Source organism: Rhineura floridana, chromosome 8 (genome assembly GCF_030035675.1).
Source record: "Rhineura floridana isolate rRhiFlo1 chromosome 8, rRhiFlo1.hap2, whole genome shotgun sequence".
NCBI classification, from domain to species: Eukaryota; Metazoa; Chordata; class Lepidosauria; order Squamata; family Rhineuridae; genus Rhineura; species Rhineura floridana.
Window position 1 is genome coordinate 11116755 of NC_084487.1, and position 17183 is coordinate 11133937.

At 40.1% G+C, this 17183-nt stretch overlaps 1 protein-coding gene across 2 annotated transcripts; it reads left to right on the top strand.

Annotated features, from left to right (window-relative positions):
- Positions 1 to 3547: 3547 nt before the first annotated feature.
- On the top strand, positions 3548 to 14291 carry LOC133363281 (cilia- and flagella-associated protein 298-like). Of its 2 annotated transcripts, none has more exons than XM_061582685.1 (8): positions 3548 to 3794; positions 7036 to 7176; positions 7773 to 7940; positions 8949 to 9016; positions 10258 to 10416; positions 11824 to 11955; positions 13863 to 13958; positions 14057 to 14291. In XM_061582685.1, the coding sequence occupies exons 2-8, from the start codon at positions 7038 to 7040 to the stop codon at positions 14165 to 14167; spliced, it is 873 nt and encodes a 290-aa protein (XP_061438669.1). In that variant the 5' UTR covers positions 3548 to 3794; positions 7036 to 7037; the 3' UTR covers positions 14168 to 14291. The 2 variants fall into 2 exon arrangements, with proteins under 2 accessions (XP_061438669.1, XP_061438668.1); XM_061582684.1 differs by having other exon boundaries at positions 3549 to 3750.
- Positions 14292 to 17183: the final 2892 nt, after the last annotated feature.

Sequence of the window (17183 nt, forward strand, 5' to 3'; positions counted from 1 at the left end):
AGATAGAGGTGATCCAGTGGACATAGTGTACTTAGACTTTCAAAAAGCGTTTGACAAGGTACCTCACTAAAGACTTCTGAGGAAGCTTAGCAGTCATGGAATAAGAGGAGAGGTCCTCTTGTGGATAAGGAATTGGATAAGAAGCAGAAAGCAGAGAGTAGGAATAAACGGACAGTTCTCCCAATGGAGGGCTGTAGAAAGTGGAGTCCCTCAAGGATCGGTATTGGGACCTGTACTTTTCAACTTGTTCATTAATGACCTAGAATTAGGAGTGAGCAGTGAAGTGGCCAAGTTTGCTGATGACACTAAATTGTTCAGGGTTGTTAAAACAAAAAGGGATTGCGAAGAGCTCCAAAAAGACCTCTCCAAAATGAGTGAATGGGCAGAAAAATGATGAAAATGTCGACCCAGTGTGCGACAGCTGTGAAAAAGGCAAATTCCATGCTAGGGATAATTAGGAAAGGTATTGAAAATAAAACAGCCGATATCATAATGCCGTTCTATAAATCTATGGTGCGGCCGCATTTGGAATACTGTGTACAGTTCTGGTCGCCTCATCTCAAAAAGGATATTATAGAGTTGGAAAAGGTTCAGAAGAGGGCAACTAGAATGATCAAGGGGTTGGAGCGACTCCCTTACGAGGAAAGGTTGCAGCATTTGGGACTTTTTAGTTTAGAGAAAAGGCGGGTCAGAGGAGACATGATAGAAGTGTATAAAATTATGCATGGCATTGAGAAAGTGGATAGAGAAAAGTTATTCTCCCTCTCTCATAATACTAGAACTCGTGGACATTCAAAGAAGCTGAATGTTGGAAGATTCAGGACAGACAAAAGTACTTCTTTACTCAGTGCATAGTTAAACTATGGAATTTGCTCCCACAAGATGCAGTAATGGCCACCAGCTTGGACGGCTTTAAAAGAAGATTAGACAAATTCATGGAGGACAGGGCTATCAATGGCTACTACTCTGCCACCCTAGTCAGACGCAGCATGCTTCTGAAAACCAGTTGCCGGAAGCCTCAGGAGGGGAGAGTGTTCTTGCACTCGGGTCCTGCTTGCGGGCTTCCCCCAGGCACCTGGTTGGCCACTGTGAGAACAGGATGCTGGACTAGATGGGCCACTGGCCTGATCCAGCAGGCTCTTCTTATGTTCTTATGATAAACCATGATATATTTGTTTTAGTTTGACAGGAATACAATACCACCTATCTATGACTTTCAGCATGGTTTCTCTAACACCAGCTGAAACAGTTTTCAAGGGAGGCTTAGTCTACATTAGCAAACACTGTACCTGTTCAATTTGTGTGTTGAAGTCATCTTCCCATTTTGCTTCAAAGAAAGTCAGGCTGCTGTGTGAAGTAGGTAGGCGATTAATAGGAGCTCTGAAGTACCAAATTTGAGCCTACTGAAACCAACTAGGAGATCTCTCACCTAGCTGGGCCCTAATTTGTTCATCAGAGAGGGAACACCCATCTTTAAACAGATCTTTTATCCTATATACACGTTTCTGTGCCTAATTTTTATATTGCTGGAATTTATCTGCGACTTACCTGATTCAGAAAAGGAAGCATTGGAGAATAATGGGCGCTGATGAGCCCATCTTTTCCAAACTGTTAGCGTCGGTAAAAAAGTGGATCAGAGAAAAATCAACTCATTTGAAATGTGGTGTTGGAGGAGAGCTTTGTGGATACCATGGACTTCGAAAAAGACAAATAATTGGGTGTTAGAACAAATTAAACCAGAACTATCACTAGAAGCTGAAATGATGAAAGTAAGGTTATCATACTTTGGACACATCATGAGAAGACATGATTCACTAGAAAAGACAATAATGCTGGGAAAAAGAGAAGGGAGTAGAAAAAGAGGAAGGCCAAACAAGAGATGGATTGATTCCATAAAGGAAGCCACAGACCTGAACTTACAAGATCTGAACAGGATAGTTCATGACAAATGCTATTGGAGGTTGCTGATTCATAGGGTCGCCATAACTAAGTCATAAGCGACTTGAAGGCCATAACAACAATAAGCATCTCTTTATAAAAAGGGTTATCAATGTTTCACATTTGTTGTGGAGTGAGTTTTTACAATAGGAGAGCCCTATAGTCCCAGGCTATGGTCTGAAGGCACGAGGCCAGCACCCTGCTGAAGCTAAGCAGGGTCGGGTCTGGTCAGTGCCTGGATGGGAGACCACCTGGGAACCATATGTAAGCCACCTTGGGTTTCTTTCATGAAAAGAAAGGCAGGGTATAAATGTAATAAATAATAATAAATAAATATAGTAGATTGGTTTCCAGTTCAAGAGGTAGTCAATCAATGGTGGGATCTCCCCTTCCTATTTGAATTCATTCATAACCCCTCCAGGCTTTCTGAGCCTCAAAGGAGAAAGACTAATAGCGCTCCTAGAGAGCGCACCTTATCCTTCAAGTTGGAATGTATAATATCCTCCAGAGTTGGTTGATCACAATCATCCTGGACAGATGTACCCACTACCCTGGGCTCCACGGGCATTCAGGTCATTACTTTTGCATATCCCGCCAGCACAACTTCCTGCCTACACAAACGTCAAAACAACAATTTCTGAGGGTTCCTTCTCTTTCAGGAAAGAACTTGTAGTTGTAGCAGGCAACAGGCATGCTTGTGTTCTTCGGCAATCTGCCCATTCTGCGAATGGCTCCTCCCCGGTGGAGCTTGCCACCCTCTGCATTCTCCTCTCCCCAGCAAAGTGTGTCTTAGTAGGCCTCTGTTGTTGTTATGTGCCTTCAAGTCAACCTCAATTTATGTTGGTCCTGTGAATCAGAGACCTCCAACAGCATCTGTCATGAACCACCCTGTTCAGATCTTGTAAGTTCAGGTCTGCGGCTTCCTTTATGGAATCAATTCATCTCTTGTTTGGTCTTCCTCTTTTTCCACTCCCTTCTGTTTTTCTCACCATTATTGTCTTTTCCAGTGAATCATGTCTTCTCATTATGTGTCCAAAGTGTGATAAGGTCAATTTCATCATTTTAGCTTCTATTGATAGTTCTGGTTTAATGTGTTCTAACACTCAAATATTTATCTTTTTCGCAGTCCATTGTATGCGCAAAGCTCTCCTCCAACGCCACATTTCAAATGAGTTGATTTTTCTCTTATCTAATTTTTTAACTGTCCAACTTTCACATCCGTACATAGAGTATCATGATCTGAATTATCCTAACTTTAGTGTTCAGTGATACATCTTTGCATTTGATAAATTTGTTCTAGCACCCAATTATTTGTCTTTTTTGCAGCCCGTGTTTTTTCTCTTATCGGCTTTCCAACTTTTACATCCATACATAGAGATCGGGAAATAGCATGGTCTGAATGATCCTGACTAACAAACAGGCACGCTTGTGTTCTTCGGTGATCTGCCTGTTCTGCGAATGGCTCCTCCCCTCAGGGTACTTGCCACCCTTCGCTGTGGTAGGTCGCCAGGGCAAAATGCCAAGCCTTATCAGCGTTCTCCTCTCCTCAGCAACGCGTGCCTTAGGAGGACTCTGGCCCTTTAAAAACTGTTCGGGCCCTTTTCCGTCTTACCGCCCACTATAGAGGTAGGGCTAGTGTCGCCGAGCGACAGGGGAACGGCGAGCCTTCGTTGCGCTGCGCAATTGGTTGGGAGAGGAACACTTCCTGGGTCAGAACTGATACCGCGCAGCGCTCTGCGCTCAGCTGTGGCGGCGCCGGAGGAGAGCGAAGAGCTTGAGCGCGGGCCTTCGCCTGTGCAGTGGCGACTCGGGGTAAGGGAGATTTTGCGAGTTCCGGGCGCCGTGGAAGAGGGAAGGTAAAGAAGGAGGCTGCGCGCAGCTTTCTCCGCGTCGGTTGGTTTCCATGGATACGGCAGTAACGTCTGAAGGGGCGGAGCAAGTGCCCCTCATCCTTCCTTTCCTCCGCTTTTCTTGGTCTTGTACCAGCTATAAATTTGAGAGGCTTCCTTCAACCTAGCTGCTTAAGGCTTGAAGTTGCTTCCCAGTTCCTGCGTTCCAGGTTTCCCGCTGTCCGCGTGTCCTCCCGGATTCCCTGCTTCTGTGTTGTTAAGAGTCAAGAAACTTTTACAAGTTAAAACCTTCTCCGGCTGGCTTGCTTATTTATTAAATTTCTATACCGCCCCATAGCCGAAGCTCTCTGGGTGGTTTACAACATAAAAATCAATATACTATATATAATATACAATTCATATTTGGTACAATTGAAAATAAAAATATATCACATATTAAATAAACATAAGTAAGCAATAAATCTCAACAATGTACCTAGCATAACAGAATAAATAAAACAAACCGAACATAGCAATTATAAAAATATCTAAGAATGTTCTCCCATGGCCCATTGTGCTTCTTGGTTCTTGGGCCTTTTCAGTTTCTTGATTGGAAATGGAAATGGCCTGCCTTCAAGTCAATTCCGACTTATGCCGACCCTATGAATAGGGTTTTCATGGCAAGTGATATTCAGAGGTGGTTTTACCATTGCCTTCCTTTGAGGCTGAGAGGCAGTGACTGGCCCAAGGTCACTCAGTGAGCTTCATGGCTGTGTGGAGATTCGAACCCTGGTCTCCCAGGTCCGGGGGAAAAACTAGGCTGGAGATTCAATGATGGGGAAACGACAGCTGCTGACTCTGCCTCTTGTGCTAATGCCAGAAAGAAAGAAAGCCACATCCTGTCAGGAAGAGCTTGGAAAAGTTACTTTTTTGAACCATAACTCCCATCAGCCCCATCCAGCATGGCCACTGGATTGGGCTGATGGGAGTTGTAGTTCAAAAAAGTAACTTTTCCAAGTTCTGAAAGGGGGCAACCCCATGCCAGCCTTCATGCAATCCCAACCTCACACCAATATGGCCACAAACCATACTAGAAGAACCACTGCCCCCACCCCAATATCAGTGCATTTAATTTTCCCTCAGTCATGTTCCTTCAACTTACAGGTAAGAGCTCTGTTGTTGTTTGTTTGAAGACTAGACTCTGGTTGTAAAAGGCTAGAGGCTGGAGCTTTTGTGTAAGAAGTCATAATTTACAAGCTTTTCAGCATCTGACAAATGCCAGTAGAGGTTACAGTTTGTAAACTGGAATGAGCAAATGAGCCTCTTTCAAGAAAGTGTCCACTCTGGTCTTTTTAAAGGCTTGATATTTTTTGCTAAAAGTTTTAGGGGGTGAAAGAGGATGGGTAAAGTTCAAACATTCTAGAGAGATAAATGGGGGGGGACAGATAACTACTAAGTCTAGACTAATTATAACTCCTGAAAAGAGATATGCCCCCCCCCGATATGCACTCTTGAACTAGAATCTGAACCGCTTCGGCATGTCCTGAAATGTAAAGCAGTATGCATATTAACTGTTTAAATGCCTTACCTCTGTGGTTGGGGCAGAGTAAAAGTAGAATGGGTGTCAAAGTTTTGTAGGTGTAAATTAAGAAGTGTAGCAAATAAACTCTGTGTATGCTCAGAGGGATTATTTAAGCTTACTTTCCATGTTTCATGACACACACTACTAGTGAAAATAAACTCTAAGATGGAACTCATATTTTCTGAGAAAGAGCTACACATTACCTGATATATTGTATAGAAAGGGATCCCAGAATGTCACAGGTCCATGCATTTAATTTGTAACAATAACTTTCATTTAAAAAGCCCCTTAACCTACAAAATAAGGCAGAGCCTGTGACATTTTTTAGAGTGTTCTGTGTACAGTACTTAGTTATAGCAGGCTTTCTAAACACAATAAATGTGTTTAAAGGCCTACTGAAGACATTCCTCTTTCAACAAGCCTTTTAAATACAGGCCTTATCCTAGTCTGCATCTGTGTTGGAATTACTTTTTTAGATGTTCTTAAAGCTTTTTTTAAAAAGATATTTTTATTATTATTTATTATTATTATTTATTAAACTTATATACCGCCCGACTAGCCATAGCTCTCTGGGCGGTGAACAACAAAATACAATAAAATGCACAATATAATACAATAACAATAAAGCAATCAAAAATCAATAACAGCAAACATGACAAGAAAATAAATTAAATTAAGTTAAAATGCAAAAAGTTAAAATGCTTTGGGAAAGAGGAAGGTTTTAACTTGGCGCCGAAAGGATAACAATGTCGGCGCCAAGCAAACCTCCTCGGGGAGACTGTTCCACAGTTCTTTTTAAAGATGTTTTGTTTTAATACATTTTAAAAGTCTTCTGTTTTAAAAATGATTTAGAGTGTTTTTGTTTGCCGCCCTGGCTCCTTCTAGGAGGAGGGGCTGGTTATTAATTTAATAAATAAGTTTAATAAATAATCCAACAGTCATCCTGCTCCACCTCCTAAATAAATGTAGTAGGGCTTGACCTGGAGGTGACCGTGTGAAGTCCTAGGAAGAAACAGGATTCCTGCAGCCAAGACCTGAGCAATTGAGTGCATCATGGTAGAGTTTCTATTTATTTTTGGAACAGTTCTGTGTTTGGGCACTTTCCCAGAATGGAAAGGAAGAAAAACAGAAATACTTTCCCCCAAAATTCTAAAGGTCGCTCTTATTAAAAACTGCTATGCTTGCTCACTCATATTACTTCTCAAGCCTCCAACTTAACTCTGGACATTCTGCTCCTGTTTTGGGGGCTAGGGGCTTTATTTTTTGCTTTGAAACGTGCAGCCAAAGCCTGCCGTCATGATTTGAATCTACCATCAGACTTGTTAACTGACAAGTCTATCAGTTGTGTGTCTTCATTTAATAAAACCATGTATTTCCCCCAGTTATTTAGCTAATTGCAGCTTTATTTGCCTATTACTTTCTCACTGACTAGAAGGAAAATGATGGTGCGTAGGGGAAATAAACCTTCCGGTATCTTCCCCCCCCTCCATTTTTCCCAACTACTGTATAATTTCAGAGAAGGAGGTGGAGTGGGGAAGAAGCATTTGGCTCTTGTGGGGAGTTTCTTGAAATCTTGATTACACTTGTTGCAAAGTCCTTAACATCCTTTCCTTCTTGTCTGGTAAATGGTGTCATGCTTTTTTCGTTATTCCTCACCCATTTGTCTGTGTTTCTCTGCTTTTGCAGAAATGGTTTTGCTCCATGTGAAGCATGGCGATGAGAGCCAATTTCTGCTAGAGACAACGGGCAGCATTTCCATTGAAGACTTAACACAGGAAGTGACCAAGATCTACAATGGAAGGCTCAAAGTTCAGCGTATTTGTGCAGGTGCCAAATTTATCCAATTGCCTCCCCCCAAAAAAACTCTCCTTCTGTGTTAATTACACACATACCCAACCCTTAAAAGTATAGAACTGCTGCCCCTTATATTGACAAGTGTTACCCTTTTCATTCCTATGAGCCATTGTACCAAGCTCATGTGATTCTGGATAAGGATTATGAATGCTGGAGACTACTCTTCCCATTGTACTGTCTCCTTTGACCAATTCTGGCCTTGGCGCCGTAGTTTTATATGGCAACGCTTCCTTCCTGGTATCTGTGGATTACCTATGCCATGCAAGGGTTAGTTAGCATTCCTGATGGCACTGATGAACTGTAGAATGATGCTGACAGTTCAGGCTTTCTTTTTGTCAAGAATTGCTGTCTTTTTTAAAACATGAAAGCCTTTTAATGGTTCTTGAATTACCCACATAGGATTCATATAAGAAAGCATCATAACATTTTTACATATGCCTGTATAACGTGTATATTCTAATTCTACAGCAGCCAAATTTTTATACTTTGGATATTTAGAAATCTGTCAAATAGCCATAAAGGATATCGGACATAAAATTATCTTCTTATCCTATTCTATCTTTTTATAGAAATAGAATCGCTGGCAGAGCATGGTATTTTCTTGCCTCCTAACATGCAAGGTCTGACAGACGAGCAAATTGAAGAGCTGAAGCTGAAGGATGAATGGGCAGAAAAATGTGTTCCAAGTGGTGGAAATGTCTTTAAAAAAGATGAAATTGGACGAAGAAATGGCCATGGTAAATAAATGTAGCTTACATATTTTTCTGTGTATAATTAGCTAGAAGATTTTATTTGGTATTTTTTATTTTGTTTGTGTTTTGATAATTGTATCATTTTGCATCTTGCATAGTGACTGTAAGTTATAAAAACAATGCTAGTTATGTTCTCTTTGTTATCATATATATCTGCATGGGTATATAAAAACCATACTCGGGACTTTCTGCAGAATCCAAACAATTTGTCCAACTGTTTTTTATGGTTAACACTATACACTGGCAAGCCTCACTTCCGTGTCAAATAGCAAAATACATGCCACTTTCCATAATGGAGAGTGGAGCTATTCTGCTGCTCTGGATGAACATTTCAGTGCAGGCCTTGTGAAGCACAAGAGCATGCAGCCAGCAAGAAAACCTAAATTGGATTCCTAAAATGGAAAGAATGCTGGGGAAAGAAAGTAGCTCTTCAGACTTTTAGCACCAGATGAGCCTGAATGTTGCTAGCAAAAGCTACACATTTTATAGCTTGGATTTATAAGTTTCCTGCCAAGTAGAAAGGCACTTCCATTGGTTCAAGATGTCCTACCCCTTTTCTACTGATTCCCACCTTCCACATCGCAGCCCACGCTATTTCAAGGGTCTTCCAGAAGGGACAGGAAGGCTGCAGTGAAACGTAGAGGGTAGGAAAGCACCATTTTATGAGTGGAATGCCACTTGCACTTCTTCAGATCCAAGCCTCTGTCTACACCATTCATAAATGACACTATTCAGATTTGTACAGAGCAACAGGTGTAAAATGCAACATTTGAAGCAGTCTTCATAGGTACCTTTCAGCAAAAGTGTATACTGTAAGATAGGGTTTTTTTAATTGTCAGTAGTTATCAGTGGGTCTACTCTGAATTGGTGTGAACATGAGCTTTGATAATCTCTGGCTTATAGTGGCACCTTTTTTCTTAAAACAGTGTGGTTTTTTTATATGCAGCCTACATGTTTATATATATATATTAAATGTTGATTTCTTATTTTAAGCTCCAAATGAAAAAATGAAACAGGTTTTAAAAACAACAGTAGAAGAAGCCAAGGCACTAATATCTAAGGTAAGATATATATTGTTAGTATGAAATTTGAGGTACTTAATTGGCATTTTTAATTTGGGCACAATTGTGAGTATTACTCAACAATTTATCAAGCAACTAATGTTAACTTGCCTATTCAAAGAAACAACTGACAGCCTGGTCCTTACGAGTCTCTATGCAAACAAAATCAGCAGGGGGAGTAATCCTTGCTACTCCACTTTAGTTGTAGTAGTGTAGCATTGCAAGCCATCCAGGGATATTGCCCCATGGTTTTGCCATATGGAGGTCATTTAGAAATACCAATAGCATGACAGGTTGATAGAACATTTGGCCTTATTGACTATTGTATCTTTTAAGTTTCTTTAAAATAACTGTGTTGAAAGAATAGTTTGTAGATTGTTTAGTTCCTGGATATGTAGATGCTATAGTTCCTGAATGTTTTATTTCTAGCTAAATCCCACTTAATTTTGCTTTAATCTTTCTGCTGTCAAAGTAGCAAAATCAATCAGTAATGATGAAAACATGAGCATTTATACAACTGCATTAAAAATAAATAAATTACATGTTGTACATGTGATTGATGACCCTCTGGGTGGCTGTGTTTATTTGGACCTTCCAATTTGTTTGGAGCAAATGGGGAAGGGTGATAATCCTCTCCCCCTCCCCATTTTTCCCAATCAGAAACGTCTCCTGAAGAAGAATTAATATACTGTCCACAAGGAGTCTCCTTCTAGCTTCACATTTCATTTTGAAGGGGTGGGGGATGGGGGGAAGGCTTAGAAGCCAATTAATATATACCCTGTAAATCTACAAGTACTGCTGATTTTAGTAGGAAAGCTAAGCAGATGCCCCATTCTTTCCTATAGTAGTTAATAGGCCTTTTAATGACCTTCTCTGAGTAAATCATGCTTCTGGCTTGATTTACTCTGGAAACTTGTATTGCTCTGGGGAAAAATTGTAAATACCACATAAAAGGGATTCTTCATCCGCTTTGCATTGACTCCAAGTGGGTTTGGCCACATATCTTTTAAAGAGAATCTGATAAGAGATTTCATTTTTCCCTTAGCCACTGTCAACTGCTTAACAATATGTAAAGTAAAGCAAACATTTGATCCTTTATGATCGGGGTGAAAATGCAGCTTTCTTTGTTACTTGGCTTTACTCAGATGTCATGCTGAGTCACAATGTGAGCTGAAGGAAAACATTTTTTCCTCTGTGTTTTGTTAGTTTGTTAAATTAAATGACTTCTGTCTGTATTGCAGAAACAAGCGCAAGCCAACATGTGTGTTAATAAGGATATGGTGAAAGATGCACTGGACCAGCTCCGAGGAGCTGTAATGATTGTTTATCCAATGGGACTCCCTCCATACGACCCAATTAGAATGGAATTTGAAGATAAAGAAGATCTGTCAGGAACTCATGTAATTATTTACTTGGGTTATATGGTTTCTAGTTTTAAAAACGTTGCCCTTCCTGGAATGAAAAAAATGAGGTTTTTGCAGAGGTGTATTCACTAATGCATTACATGTATTTGATTTAATCTTGATTTATATTCTGCTCCATCCCAAAGGCTCTGACCAACTTGCACAACTATATGCATTCTATTTTATTAATTAATTATTTGATTTATATCCCGCTCGTCTTCCCAGCGGGAGCCCAGGGCGGCAAACAAAAGCACTAAAAACACTTTAAAACATGATAAAAACAGACTTTAAAATACGTTAAAACAAAACAGCTTTAAAAACGTTTTTTAAAAAGCTTCCAAAACATCTTCCAAATAGAAAGATTAAAAAACATTTTAAAAAAAGAAGGTTTAAGAACATATTAAAAACCAATTCCCAACACAGATGCAGACTGGGATAGGTCTCAACTTAAAAGGCTTGTTGAAAGCGGAAGGTCTTCAATAGGCACCAAAAAGATAACATGGTGCCTGTCTAATATTTAAGGGTAGGGAGTTCCACAGGGTAGGTGCTGCCACACTAAATTACATCACTTATGTAATTTTACATTACATCCCTCTTAGAGGAGTTCTTCTTTTAGTGAGAGGCCAAAGGGCAAGAGACCATTTCTGCAAAATTAATTTTGGGAGGCAACTTGTATCATAATGATTTCAGGTTTGTGAAAATTCAGTGAGCTAATAAACATTTGTTAGAAATAATGAAATTTCCTTCAATTACTATTTAGCTGTTTTTAGGTTAACACAATAATTTATTTATTTAAAAATCTATCTTAAAAACATTATGTATTTGGAAATTGAACGTAAATGCTGAAGTCTGTATTGAAGAAATTGATGCTGCATTATACAGAAATAAATTAAGTTAGCAAGAGTACAGTGAATCCATTAGAACTGGCTTCCGATCACCTGATAAAGAAACGTTCATGACAATGTTGTGCTTAAAGCCACCTATTTTAGTTTATGTTGGCACCGTTAAAAGAAAAAAAGAGGCTACACCCTCCTCTGCATAAAGTACTGCACCAATAATTGAATGTGTGCACTCTTTGAAGAGTGTGTATTTTACATCAGCACCAATGGATTATGCATCTCTGTTGGCTGTTTTTAAAGAGTAGGGAGACAGGCTTTTGTACACCACAAGGTTTGATTTACCATTCTGTTTGTTTAGCGTTTGGTGATAAAGTGGGCACGGTGCTGTTAGACAACCTTCCATTACTCCCAAATAACCTTTAATCTGTATATTTCAGCTTTTTTGGTACCCTCCAGTTGTTTTAGACTATAACTCCATGAGAACTGTAGTCCAAAACACCTGGAGGGGATCAGGCTGGTATATTTATTGTTGAAACTACACATCGTATGGCTTAATTTGTCATAGGCTGCACTGGAGATTATTGAGGAACCAGAGGCACAACTGTGGTGGGCAGCAAAGGAGCTGAAAAGAACAAACCAGCTTTCTGACTATGTGGGCAAAAATGAGAAAACCAAAATTATTGTGAAGATACAGAAAGTAAGTGCAACTGTTTGTCTTTTTCATGTGCTTGTTGTGCTCAGAACCAGCACTCTCAACTCATTTAGTTGCATTTTTGTTTCCTTTTGCTGTCCCAGAACAAGCCGCGACACCATACATGTTGGTTCATAATACCTATTTTTCAAATTTGGGGCTCCGGTGCGAGAATTCATTTTTATTATATCATATGACACCCCTGGAGACCCACACAACAGCGTGTACTAGAGCTGCTTATCAGGGCCGGTTCCAGGTTTCTGGGGGCCCGTGGACAAAGGCTGTAAGGGGGGCCCTTGCCCTCTTGCTTTCCTCCTCAAACCACACTCCTCCTCCCTCTTAGCCTCACCCTTTTAAAGTAAAACAAAACTGGAACATAAAGACTGGAGTGACAGAGGAATCAGACAGGAGAAAGAGAGAAGGAATGCCAAACCTCTGTCTGTAAGTTCATTGTGGGCATTCCTGCCATGGCTCCGGAGTCCCTGCTGCTTGCCCTGCAGCAGAGCACACCATGCCAGGAAACCTCCTCTTCCTCCTTTGCTCCTTCATGATCCAGCCTGGCTTGGAGCAGCTACCACTGCTCTTTCCTTCTGCCCTTCTGCCCGAGGTCATTTAAGGGGTTAATACTATAGAAATTGGGAGGCAACTAGCCTAGACCATCCCAACATTAGCATTGAATGAGATGGTGCCAAGTTGAAGAGACACTCTGAGCTCAGCTTTCAACTCTGTGGTATTAACCCATCAATTTCCCCCACTTATGAATCAAAAAGAGAAGGGGGGGACACTTCCCGTCCATTGGAATAGCATAGGATTGGCAACAAGCAGCAGATGCCATTCTGCTGGGGCCAGTGAGGGGCCCCTCTGCATTCTTGGGCCCTTGGCCAGTGCCCCACCTGGGCCATTGCTGGAGCCTGGCCTGCTTATTATCTTTCTTTTTTGTAACAGTAGCTGGTTGTACTTCAGCTCACATTGTTTTTAAGTGCGTGAAGCCTTTCTGAATGGATCCCAGAATGACTGTAAGACAGGTATGTGGAACCTGTGGCCCTCCAGATGTTGTGCTCCAACTCTCATCAACCTAAGTCAGCCTTGATGACGGCCTGGGATTATGGGAGCTGGAGTCTGACAACATCTAGAGCAGCACAGTTCCCCATCCCTGCTGTAACAGAATGAAGCTACAGTCCTGTGTCTGTCAAGAGCAGCTGAGTCATTTATTCAGTTCATGCAAGATAGTTATCCTAGTTTGTGAGATACTTTTTATGCTGCTGCTTTTGCTGTCTGGATTCTATATTTCATAATGGGAAACTACTCAGTATTATTATTATGAGTGAGGGATGTATGAAGGCAAGGACCCTAAAATCCTCTGCAAACATAGTTGTGCCCTCCTGTGTAATTCTTGTCAGGGCCTGGCTATCATGGTAGAGGGGGATGCTTGCCACAGTGAGTTCGAACATAATGCTAAAACCTGGTTAATAAACCATAATTAATTAAAGGTGAGTCATCTGGCAGATGATCACATAACCAAAGACCTTGGTTTGATTGCATCACAGAATAGTTAAAAGCCCCAATGAAAGCATGTAAGCCTTGCGAGTGGTTTGGTTTTTGTTCCCTGCTCTTCACTTGCAGCTGTGTAGGTTTTCAATAGTGACAGCTATGGTTAAGGAGCTAAGGAGGAGATCAGGGTTCACACATAATGCTAAGCAATGATAAAAGTTAACTAAGTTATATAAACTACAAACCTTAGTTCATGTGTGTGACATTTAATCATTGTTAAGAAATCATAGGTACGCTGCTGGACCAGTGTGTTTTTATCACATTAGAATGCTGGAAATTTTTATGCCATGCTTCTTGTAGAATTATTCTGTTGCTAGGATCATGACAGAATAAAATGTACTAATTTCTTTTCCTTTTTCCAGAAAGGACAAGGAGCCCCAGGCCGTGAGCCTGTCATAAGTAGTGAAGAACACAAACAGATGATTCTTTTTTATCACAGAAGGCAAGAGGAACTCAAGGTATCAAGGGTTATTGCTGTATTTATGCTGTTGAAACCAAAATAGCTAAACTCTTTTTGCAATTTTTAACACATTTTCTTTGCTATTTGTTTCCCCAGAAATTAGAAGAAAATGATGATGATTCATTTTTAGATTCTGAATGGGCTGACAGTCATGCCTTGAAAAGACATTTTCATGGTGTAAAGGACATTAAATGGAGACCAAAATGAAGCTATGTTTACAGGATTTTTTGCTTTGTACAAGATAAATTAACCCCCTGAGTTAGACTGGTAACATGGATGCAAATCTGTGCATTTTAATTGTTGTGAAATATTAAATTCTAGTTCTGTAAAAGTGATTTATTGTTACAAAATATGTTCACCGTCTTGTGCACATTTGCCCTTTAGAAACAGAAAAGTATGGCTTATAAGGTATTTTAAAATACAGATCAGAAGTTTAAATTTTTAACTAGTTTACACATATGACCATCATACAGTTAAATAGGTTTGTCCTCATTCTTTGGTTGTGTTATTCCCATTTTTCCATTGTAATGAAGCTATTCAAAATGGTATAAGCTGCTTTAGAAGGTAACACTACTTTTATATTTTAACAAGTAGACCACTGTTTGAGTCCGGACTTCACTTCTGCCAGTGACATTTGCCAATTCCCCGCTCCCCTTGCTGCCTGCAGCATTACCTCCCACACTGTTCCGAAGGGAATCGGCAAACATCACCTCCTCTGTTCCACTAATGGGATCTGCCTGCTGAATCAGCTTTTCAATGGCCAGAAGGAGCCTCTCCTTTTGCAGAAGGTGAATTCTAGATCCATCCCCACTTCTGCAACTGTGTGATTGAAACTTTGGTGGAGAACTCATCACAAGCTGCGGTACAGCCATGCACACCAAAAGCTAGGTAGGAACAGCTGGACAGATGGGCTGTGATGCACTCCTCTGACAAGGACCTCCTGAGACATACACACATGTAGTAGCCCAAGCTCTCATGCTCCTGCCCAAAGTACATGTAGGAGCACAACTCAGCCATTAGCATCAGGGTAGGGTGGCACTATAAGGGTCTTCTCATCACTTGGCAACTGTGTGGGTACCAGAGAACTTTTATTATCTTATATGTTCTCTTTGTTTCTGAAGTGCCTTAAGATGTCTTCTTATCTTGAAAGATAGTATAATATATTTAAATAAATACTAGCTCACAGACATCATAGTCATCTGAGCAGCCACAGTGATGACATTTGGTCAGTGCTTGTTTTTATCTCTTCAGTCTAATATCATTGCAGGATTGTTGTGAAGATAAAATGGAGAGAATACAATGTACGCCACCTTGAGTTCCTTGGAGGAAAGGCAGGGTATAAATATGATAAATTGTTGCTAGGACCTGTTAGAAAATCTTTTTTCAGCAGTCTTTTTATTATAGACTTGAGCTAAAATAGAATGCCAACTGATATTTTTAAAAGTATTTTGTGTTCCATAAATTCAGATATTTTTTTTAATAACATATCTCAAAGGCTACACCAGGAATTCCCTGTGTGATCTAAATGAAATTCCTCAAGGGGATCTGATCTCATGGTAATAACGGTAAAAACTTTTTTTATAAGTAGTGGGGAATATAAAGATTGGTATATTTAGTGGAAATGTTTCCAGATGGTTTTGATCAGTCTTGATGGATAGCTGAAAACATACAAACCATTACAGTTAATGCTTTCATTTTAGATTATTTTGAATAGCTATGTTGGCTTGAAATAATAAATAGCAGAAACTAATACTGGTTTGGAGTTATTTTGTTCTTAACTGTTCATAATATTTTCAGAGTGTCCTAGAAAGAGAACTTCAAGTACTTTGAGAGACAGCCCTGGTTATGTGCTTTTCTGTATTTGATCTACTACTACTAAGCACTGCAGCTATCTACTTTGGGTGATATTCAGCATTCAGCAAAATATAGCCATTGAAATCAGTGGACGTAAATCCATTGATATATATTGATCTACTCTGAGTATGACTCGGCTGGAAATTACCCTTTCGGATCTTTCTCTTTATTATATACAGGTTTTTTTCTTGAAACTCTGCAAAAAGATTCCACTTTCTCCCTAAGCTAATTTCATTTCCAATTTTTTCTTTATAGTTAAGGTTAAATATATATTTCCTATAATTTAATCCCATTGCATCTTTTTTTTCCTGAGGAAAGAACCATAAATCTCCTCCTTTCTGAATCACTTAAAGACGTTCAATAGCTCTTCATCTTTTCTCTAATACACAACTAGTTCCTTTAGTCCTCTCTCATATGATTTTCCTTCTGGGTCCTTAATAATTTTCACAGCATTCTGAAGTTTTACTAATTTGTCAATATCCTTTATGAAATGATTGATCTGAACAATATATTATATTTCAGAGGAAAGTTTTATTAGACTTTACTTTGTGTTAAAGCATTTTAACTTGGCATTAGCTTTTGTAGCATTACATTAATGACTTGGGTAGTTAGCTACCCATTCTCTACCTGTGACTGCTTATCTAGCTATCCCCCATCTGTTTCTGCAAGGGCTTCTTCAAACACTGAGATCCAAGTTGCAGCGGGGGTGGGAGGGAGCTACTCAGTCATCACATTGCTAATCCTTCATTAGCCAGCTCGAATTACATTATCCCACCAAGCTCTGGTGTTTCTAGCAGTTAGATTGTGCAGTGCGGTTGCTGGGAAACAGCCAAGTGTAACTGTCTGCTGTGAGAACAGTGTGTGTCACAGTCACCTAGTGGAACAAATCCCACTTCCATATCAAGGTGCCATTTTGTGTAGCTCACCTTTCCCCAACATAATCTGTTTTCTTTTCCCAAAGGCCATGTGCACATTCTTTCCAGCATGACAGTGCACACTGCCAACAAACATTGCTTAAGTGAAAGCACATAGCATGAACAAAGTTGGCAATACTTTTTATTTATGATCAATGCTGAGAGAATTTGCCATAGATTTTAGCTAACAGCTCCTGCTGTTGTCCTGCCCTCAGTGGAAGCCCATGACTCAAAACAGGCTGGAGTTGAAGAACCTTTAAGTAAATAACAATAATGAATTCCAAATAATGCCTTTTATGTTACTCAGCCCTGCCTCTTACCAGGAGAGTGATGAGCTTAAAGTGGCTGGAGCTTAGCACTATGTCTCTGCTCTATTAGTTCCCACCTAGTTTGCTGGTGCTGCACTGGAGGTCCGTCATAGGAAGTGTGGAGAGGTGATAACAGTTCCTCAGGGA

Bases quoted from the DNA above. Each gene is read 5' to 3' on its own strand.
- LOC133363281 (XM_061582685.1), top strand. From the start codon at position 7,038: ATGGTTTTGCTCCATGTGAAGCATGGCGATGAGAGCCAATTTCTGCTA. The intron at 7,177-7,772 runs GTGCCAAATTTA...ATCTTTTTATAG, and splicing joins AGTTCAGCGTATTTGTGCAG to AAATAGAATCGCTGGCAGAG. The intron at 13,959-14,056 runs GTATCAAGGGTT...TTGTTTCCCCAG, and splicing joins GAAGGCAAGAGGAACTCAAG to AAATTAGAAGAAAATGATGA.